Source organism: Penaeus chinensis, chromosome 3, assembly GCF_019202785.1.
Source record: "Penaeus chinensis breed Huanghai No. 1 chromosome 3, ASM1920278v2, whole genome shotgun sequence".
NCBI lineage: Eukaryota > Metazoa > Arthropoda > Malacostraca > Decapoda > Penaeidae > Penaeus > Penaeus chinensis.
In genome coordinates, this window is record NC_061821.1 from 35,934,020 (window position 1) to 35,944,206 (window position 10,187).

The following is a 10,187-nucleotide window of genomic DNA, read 5'->3' on the forward strand; positions in this document are numbered from 1 at the left end:
AGCTAACTGCCACCACCCAATTAATACATTTGGGAACGAGTGTGTAGTGTAAGAGGAGATGCCGTGTCAGTAGTGTATGTATGTGTGTGTATGTGTGAAGTGTAATTGTTCAAATGAGCCGAAGTGAGGTTTTCATGGTTATAATTCCAAGAAGAGGCCTGTATAGATGCTTTATCTGCAGTATAGGCTGTTGACTGTTTCTCTTTCAAAATGAAATAAACTAAAATGTGATTAGGTATCATTTAGTCTTCCTATTTCACAATCTTTCTTTCCTATTTACAAAAACAGTCGGGGACTTATCCAAAAGTAATATTGAATTATCTATATATTGTTTAAAAACAAATGTAAGACCGAACATAAAACAAAACACGAGCACAGTAAACACTAAAACACAAGACAAAGAGACATAAAACAAACATATAACAAATACGAAGCACAGAAAAATATAAAAGCATCTCTCACGTAACGTAACTTAAATCACTTCGCTCTGTATTGCCGAGACCATCATTTCACTGCACATCACAACCGCTGGAGTCCAACACCCAACAGCTCTGAGACTCGAGAACACCAGCACTTAAACTATCTTGAAGGGCCGGGAATTTTTCGGTTATTTATGTTTCAAAACCTTTATAAATAAAAACTGTTTCTGTAATCATTAAAATAATTCTTGAAATGCTGGTTCATAATATGAAAAATATGTTTTGTGAAATTAATCTTATATTTTTTTTAATCATATAGTAAAAGTGTAGACTGTGGAAAAAAAAATCATAAAATGTTCAGTGTGTAATATTCATATTAAAAAATATTAAAAGTTTCTTCTTTTAAAAGTCATTTTCTCTTCGTTGGTCTGTTGGTCTTTTCTGACTAAGGAAGTTTAATTCTAAAACACCATGTAAAAATGTTAATTAAAATAATAAAAGCAAAGTAAAAAAAATCGTATTAGTAATAACAATAATAAAGGCAACAATGTCGCGCAGGTGACACGCTCAAGTGTGGCCGCTTTCACACTAAGGTGACGCGTCGCACGTGGCATGCCACGTGGCACGCCACTTGAAACCGAACATACGGAACATATGAAATCTTTCACACGGATTTTAATACGTCCAAAGTTATTACTATATTAGGACTTGGGACAACAATAATATCGTCAATCTGTGAACCGAGTGATGCGCCAGTGTAATCATGGTCTGAAATCACCGTGCTACGTGTCATTTGCCGCTTGCCACCTTGGAGAGAAAGCGACCTTAGTCTTCTCGTTTTCTGTTATCGCAGCTTCCCAGCCGCGACAGGCATCCTCACTCCTGTGGGATAAAAGCAGGGCAACAAAGGAGACTTAGGAAGATACAACCTCCTCCATGGAGCGAGGGTGGATGCTGTCCTTTATCTTGAAAGGGAGGAGACGGACATAATGTTGGGGACCGTGAAGGATGCTTACAGGTGGTCCACTACACAGTGACGTTTATGCACTCGCCATTTTCACAATGAATTACCCATAACTCCTCTTTGACTATACTGAACACCAAAATACCATGCATCCCCCATGGAAATGCTCTCTCACTCAACTAGAATCGAGTCTACCCGACTGGTGCATTAGAAAATACCTCTTTAGATGCTACACATCCCATTCTTGGTTCCTCTGCGTCTTTCTCACAACTCCGGCTTCTATCCGAGACTCTAGACCGTCCAAAACCTCGACATAAGGCCACCACTAAAAGTGCCCCACGTTTACCTCAATTTGACATTTCTACCTCCTCTACACGCGCCTTAAGTTATAAAAAATAAATACTATATACATATAGCACATTGCCAATACATAATACTTAAAAAAGACGGCATTTAAATATTAATCATATGTTATTTACAAAATCCCCTTTTTTAATTCACATCGCAGAAAACGGATGATTCCCAAGGTAGACGCATAATACATGATAAATTCGTATATTTCTCTTAGCTGCCAGTAGATGGAGCAACAATGTGATCACATTCTTCGAGTCTTCTCTCCTGCTGATTCTTATCCAAGGCATGAAAACCCGGATACAAAGAGAAATTTGACTCAAAGTCACTGCACTGCATATCAGTGGCATCTCAAACACATTATAGTGACTAGTTTATTTATTCCACAATATCAGATGTACCGTAATTACACGCAAATAGCTTTAATACATAAATTATTGAGAAATAATCATTTGGACAGTTGAAATCTTGGACACAAAACCAAATATCAATCAATGTCACTGCATTGCACATAAATAACATTTTAAACACCTAGCAACAGTCGGTGATTATATTCCGCAACCTCCGACTTACCATGGTTACAGGTATAACTTCTTAACACACAGTTAGCAGAAGCATAATAACATCTCGTAGCGGGAGTTTATCCAGTACATGCAAAGAAAACGTGCCAAATAACACCACCTCATACCCTCGTTTATTTCAGAGCATATCTATGATTTTTTTTTTTTTTTTTTTTTTTTTTTTTTTTTATAGCCACCTGGATACATATAGCAAACTCAGTTCTCATGGTACCCTTGTAATGTATAGCCGGTTTATATATATATATATATATATATATATATATATTTAAATATATATAAATAGATAGATAGATAGATAAATAGATGGATAGATAGATCCTGGAAACGTGATGCATAGGAAACCGTTACCATAAGGAAAAGGTAATTTGCAAAGGGTAAAGTACAAGAAAAATTACCCTTGCGACGGAAAGGTTAAATATACACCTAATTCACCCATTTGACAAAGTTTACATTTAGCGCACAGTTTTACCTTTTTCTTACCTCATATTTTTAGAGATAACATGGAATCGATTATGTGTACATCCGCTTTGGTGCTCTTTCATAGCTTATAACAACAACAACAACAAATGAAACAGCAAACGAGGGGGGGGTGGGGGCGGAAAGAAGGAGGAAAGGAGGTAGTGATAATGAGAGGGAAAGAGGGAGAGTAGGGGCGAAGGAAGGAATTATGGGATAGAACGATAAGAGAAAGAGGAGAGTAAAAAGGAATGAAGGAAGGGGAGGAGGGGAATGAGGGGAGAGCGTGAGAGACGAGAGTAGAAACAGACAGACAGAAAAAATAATCAGAAATTCCAGAACTTTTCCTGCTATCTCATTTAAAAGGCGAGTACGCTCCCTGATCATGATAAAGCCAAAGAACAGTGAAAGGAGTAGCATCATTATAAAGCCATGAGAGATGTAGAGAAGTGACAGCTAAGGGCGTTGCCACGGCCAAGGGTACCCGAGTCTTAAGTGGGTTCCATATCCAAGTGGACATGTCCCTTCGAAATATGCGTAGTAGGCAAGGAGATGATCGCAAGGGTGGCCACTGGCCAGCTCCCTTCCTCCCAACTTTGACTCCAGCATGTTGACGTCAGCATTACCAGTACTCACTCACATGTGGGTCGACTGAGAAGCGCGACCGAGCACAAACCCAGGACTTTGCGGCGACAAAGCCAACCACTGAGCTATGCCACCTTGACTCTGCCACGTTATTCAGTGATGATAGTGCATATGCAATATTACTTCAAACTCGGACTCAGGTTGTGTAAATAAAAATGGAAACGCACACACGCAGTTAAAAATGAACACGCACACACACAGACCTAGTCTTGAGTCAACGACCGAACGCGTGTGTTTGTGCGTGTGTTCGGATGTGTGAATAGCCTGCGAAGAAGAAAATGCAGTTAAATTTATTTTGGTCTCCTGTTATACTTTTTTGTACCCCAAACAAAGCTTTCCTATTCGTTCGTCTCGGTGTCTTTGTTGGCAGGGCATTAAACCCCTGCCGGCCCCTCACAAAGGACGTAGGAGAGCTCGTTAGCATCCTTTTCCCTTTAAAGCGACGTCCTCCAGTTTGTTTATGGCGCAAGAAGAACATCAGGCAGGAGCGTACTTGCGCCCCGCCGATCCGCGCCCTTTCTCTTGCGTTATTGTGGACGAGGTCACTTTCTCTTTCTCTCTCCTTCTCTTTTCAGGGACCTCCACGCACATATATATATACACGAACACGCGCGCGCGCGCGCGTGTGTGTGTGTGTGTGTGTGTGTGTGTGTGTGTATACATATATATATATATATATATATATATATATATATATATATATACATATACATATATATACACATACATACATACATACATAAATATATATATATATATATATATATATATATATATATATGTATGTGTATATGTATATATATATATATATATATATATATATAATCATATACACACACATATATAAATCTCTATATGCACATACATACACACACACATACATATATACATGTATATATATATATATATATATATATATATATATATATATATATATATTTATATTTATATTTATATATGTGTGCGTGTGTGTATGTATGTGCATATAGAGATTTATGTATGTGTGTGTATATGATTATATATATATATATATATATATATATATATATATATATATATACATATACACATACATATATATATATATATATATATTTATGTATGTATGTATGTATGTGTATATATATATATGCAAATGTATATATATATATATATATATATATATATGTATATATATATATATATATATATATATATATATATATATATATATATATATATATAAGATGTGTGTGTGTATAATATATGTACATAATATATATATATATATATATATATATATATATATATATATATATATATATATATATATATGAATGTATATATTATATATATATGTATGTATGTATGCGTCTCTCTCTCTCTCTCTCTCTCTCTCTCTCTCTCTCTCTCTCTCTCTCTCTCTCTCTCTCTCTCTCTCTCTCTCTCTCTCTCTCTCTCTCTCGCCCTCCCTCTCTCTCTTCCTTGTCTTCCTTTTCTAAATAGCAATCGGCACAGCCACGCGAAAGCCAATAGCCTGCGAACAAAGGACAAAGGCCAGGTGCAAGGAATCAAGGAGCCTCCCGTACCTGTTGTGGCCGCGGGAGACAGAGCAAGAAAGGACACAGAGCCGTGCACTTTGTCTTTGTTTCAGAGAGAGCTTGTAGTGGCTCTTACGTGTCTCCTTCTCTTGGGTCTTGATTTGTGTATTTGTTTTTATTTGTCTTTTATTGTGTGTTGGATTGTTGGATTATATTAATATGCGTATTGTGAGTGCTTTTAATTGTGTTATTATTATCATAATCATTAATAGTAGCAGTAGTATCAGAATCTGTATTATTATCATTATCACTACACTATTTTCATTGCAATCATCATTATTATCATTATCATTATAATTTTCATTATTAGGAAAAGTATTAGTAGTAGTGTTATATTTAAAAAAAAAATTGCTTTTATAAATATCCTTATAATAATGATTATAATGATTATCATTATTATTATTATTGTTATTATTATTATTATTATTATTATTATTATTATTATTATTATTATAATTATTATTAATAGTAGCAGTAGTATCAGAATCTGTATTATTATCATTATCACTACACTATTTTCATTGCAATCATCATCATCATCATTATTATTACTATTATTGTCGCTATTGTTATCATTGTTATTATAATTTTATTATTATTATTATTATTATTATCATTATTATCATTGTTTTTATTATTATTACTATTGTTATTATTATTACTTTTATTATTATCGCCATCATTATTAATGTTATTATAATTATCATTATTTTTATTATTATTATCATTCTTATTATTATTATAACTACTACAATTACCAATATCTCTATTAATGTTACTATCCTTATCATTATTAATATTACTATTATTAATATTATTATTGTTAATTTCATCATCATTATTAATATTGTTATCATTAATATTATTTTATTTTTATTATATTTGATATTACAAATACTATCTTCATTATAATTATTAGTAGTAATAGTATTTGTGTTATTATTATTACTAATATTGCTTTGTTATTAATATTATTGTCATCATTATTATTAATATCATTATAATACTAATATAATTTATTGTTATTTTATTATTATTACAATATTAATAAGAATATTGCAAATATTATTATCATTATTATTATTATTATTATTATTACTATTATCATTATCATTGTTATTATCATTACTATTATCATTATCATTATTATCGTTATCATTGCATTTATCATGATTATTATTATTTATATTATTATTATTATTATTATTATTATTATTATTATTATTATTATTATTATTATTATTATTGGTGTTGTTGTTTTGTTGATGTTGTTGTTGTTATTAATATTATTATTCTTATTTTCATCATCATTATTTTCATAATTTTCATTATCATCATTTTCACCGTTATCATTATCCTTATTATTATTATTATTATTATTATTATTATTATTATTATTATTATTATTATATTATTATTATGATTGTTATTATTATTTTTATTTTCATTATCATTATGATTGTTATTCTTGTTATTATTATTACTAACACAATTTTTATTTATTGTGTGTTACAGGCAACTGTAAAAATAAATATTTGCCTCTGATGAAAGAGAAAGTTAGTCGAAATGTTGTTTATATGTTATGTTTACCTCACTGAAATACATTATGTGGAAAAAGCGAGATCAAATACATTTAAATGGATTGTACATACACACACACACACACACACACACACACACACACACACACACACACACACACACATACTTCTTACTCGTATTCAAATATATACTCACCGTATTAAATTGTTAACATTTAGCTGAAAATAAAATTAATTCTGAATGTAGATTTTAAAAAATTAAGATACGATATAATAATACTATCGAAATTCTAGTGTAAAAATGCACTAGTTTTTTCAAAGTGGATTCATTAATATGTATTTCTATCTTTTTCATATTAATTCTCTCATTTGTATTCTCTGTTGACATTCTTGATTTTGCTGTTAATATTTCTGATCTCTGAGCATGAATTATCAATAGTTTCCAAAGTGGTAGAGAAAATTAGTGGGATAAACACATTTTATATATGTTTACTATGTGAAATTGAATACTACCATAAGCTTACATAAACAACAGTTTTGAATTTATTCACACACACACACACACACACAGACACACACACACAACACCAAAACACACAGACACACACACACACACACACACACACACACACACACATACACACACAGATATATATATGTATATATATATATGTGTGTGTGTGTATATATATGTATATATATATATATATATGTGTGTGTATGTGTGTGTGTGTGTGTGTGTGTGTGTGTGTGTTTATATATACACACGAGCAAATACACACACACACTCACACACACACACACACACACACACACACACACACACACACACACACACACACACACACACACACACACACACACGTATATATATGTATGTATGTATTTATCCTGGGCATGACATTTAACTGCACCCTGAGGTTCAAGGATAGTACTCTATGAGTTCCAAGGTTAGGGCATGACTGCTAGTAGCATGGCAGTGATTTCTGCAGAAGGCGTTTAGTTAGTTTAGTTAGATGGAATTGCGAGCAAGGAAAAACTTGGGGCAATACCAAATATGAATCTACAGAAAGATGGGACGCCACGGCTGATCAGTCCGATGATCATTCCGTTCCATAATGATGATGATGTATATGTATGTATGTATGTAAGTATGAATATAAATCTACACACACACACACATGTACATAAACACAAATATCTATCTATATATATGTGCGTGCGTGTGTGTGTGTTTATATATATAAATATATATATATATATATATATATATATATATATATATATATATATATATGCGTGTTTGTGTGTGTGTGTACACAGAAGATCAGAAGATCGAGACGACAAAAGAGGTTCAATTCAAAAGAAACTAGAATTGGAAGTGAAAACTTTAAGTTCTTTCTTATACACACACATACAAACACACACACACACACACACTAGCACACTAACACACAAATATATATACATGCAAATATATATATATATATATATATATATATATATATATATTCTCCATATATGCATCCAAAGATGCATATATGTTTTCTTTTAAGATTCATATATATTTATATATATATATATATATATATATATATATATACTTTTACACACACACATATATATAGATAGATATACATATATATACATATATATGTATATATATGTATGCATATATATTTATATACATATATATGTATATATATGTATATATATATATATATATATATATATATATACATATATATGTATACATATATATATATATATATATATATATACACACATACACACACACAACAACCTGGTGGGCAGGACCGTCCTTTGGGAAGCGAGCCAAGTACCCACTGTACCCATGATCAACCCGAATGACCTGTTACAAAAGGCCTAAAAACGAGATCCCAGGGCACAGGATAGCAACCAGGTTTCATTACCATAGAGTAAAAAATGACAGTGTCAGGGTCTTGAAGACGCGTAACTTGGACCTTCTGCACAGGTACTGGCAATTCTAAATATTCTTGTCGAGAGAGCATGAGCCCTGTGCCATGCCTATCCGTCTACTGACTTCCTGGTCTAACAGCACGGAGTCTTGAACAACACTACCAAGATATGTAAAGCTCTCTGTGATTTCAATGTTCTCTCTACAAGCACATACCGACCAAAAGGGTTCTCCTATCAGGCTCCAAAGTCCTAGATCCTGGTTTTGGTCCAGGAGATCTCTAGACCCAGGGGCTTTGCTTTAATACTAAATGCATATAGAGCCGCCACTAGGGTTTCCAAAGACTCAAACAGAGTAGCAACATCCTTAACAGAGTCAAGGTCGGTATCTTTGATATCGACCAGTGGTGCTCCACAATGACTTCGGACAGTAGCTTTGCCTAGTATCCAGTCCATGCAGGTGCTGAAAAGTGTAAGTGCAAAAACATAGCCTTGCTTCACTCTTGAACTAATAGTGAAGAAGCTCGAGAGGCCATTATCAAAATTTACAGCACTTTCAGTACCAATATACAGCCTTGCTAATAATCCAATAATTCTTATTTGGATTCCCCTTAGTCTCAGGATCTCCCAGAGTGATTCACGATGCACTGTATCGAACGCCTTCTTGTGGTCAATGTAAGCTGCAAGCAACCCACCCCCGAACTCACGACGGCGCTCTACATGACTCAAAACGTCAGGATACAGTCTATTGTAGACTTGCCAGGAGTAAATCCAGATTTCTCCAGCCCCTGGTGCCTTAGTAGTTGATCTCTAATACATCTCAGAAAGATGTGAGCGAGAACCTTAGCTGGTATACAAACCAGTGTAATGCCTCGATGGTTTCTGCAGTCCCATCGATTCCCTTTCCCATTCCAGAGAGGGATGGCCACACCCCTCAACAGGTCAGGAGGAATGGTACCATTCTGCCAGATGGCATCCAGGACAGCCATTAGTTCATTATCAGCCTTTAACATTTCAGCAGGGATACCGCAGACACCTGCTACCACTCCTCAGCATGGAGATCGTATCTCTAACTTCAGTTAGGGATGGTGGATCTTCGCTGGTGGGTAGGTCCTGCAAAGGGATCTCGACACCACCTGGGCCTATGTTAGCTGTTGGTGAATCAACTTGGTTTAAATGGCCAAAATACTCAAACAAACGTTCCTGCACTCCAACAGGTTTTGAGTTTATATGGCTTCTTACTGAGAGGATTGCAGTCGCCTGCAAGGAGAGCTTGGTAGGCAGGACGAAGGTCATTTAATAAGAAACGGCCTTAGGCTTCCTCCGCAAGATTCCTAATAAACTATTCTTTGTCCCTTCTCATCAGGGACCAATACGGCAGATATCAAAATCTACCATGTTTATTTCTGTAGACACAATAAATAACCGTCAAATTCGTGTGAGTATTCTTTCCAGAGCCATGATTGCGAGCAAAGAAAAAGTATCAAGGCACTTTCCCTCTTGAAAACAAAATCTTCGGTTTAGTTTATTGCAGGATGTATCATTGAGGATTATGTAATGGTAATAATAGCAATAATAATAATGCTAAGGATAATAATGATAAAAATTTGAATGAGGATAATTAGAATAACTATAATGGTACTACTAATAAAAAATCACTAATAATAATGATATTGATAATGATAATGGTATTTAAAAAGAGATAATTATAA

The 10,187-nt window shown here is 33.6% G+C and overlaps 1 protein-coding gene across 1 annotated transcript; it reads right to left on the bottom strand.

Moving 5' to 3' along the window:
* Window positions 1-8,727: 8,727 nt before the first annotated feature.
* Window positions 8,728-9,488, bottom strand: LOC125041318. The gene is made up of 3 exons (XM_047636168.1): window positions 9,434-9,488; window positions 9,218-9,322; window positions 8,728-9,122 (listed from the first exon to the last, which is right to left on the bottom strand). The coding sequence occupies exons 1-3, from the start codon at window positions 9,486-9,488 to the stop codon at window positions 8,728-8,730; spliced, it is 555 nt and encodes a 184-aa protein (XP_047492124.1).
* Between the last annotated feature and the right edge of the window lie 699 nt (window positions 9,489-10,187).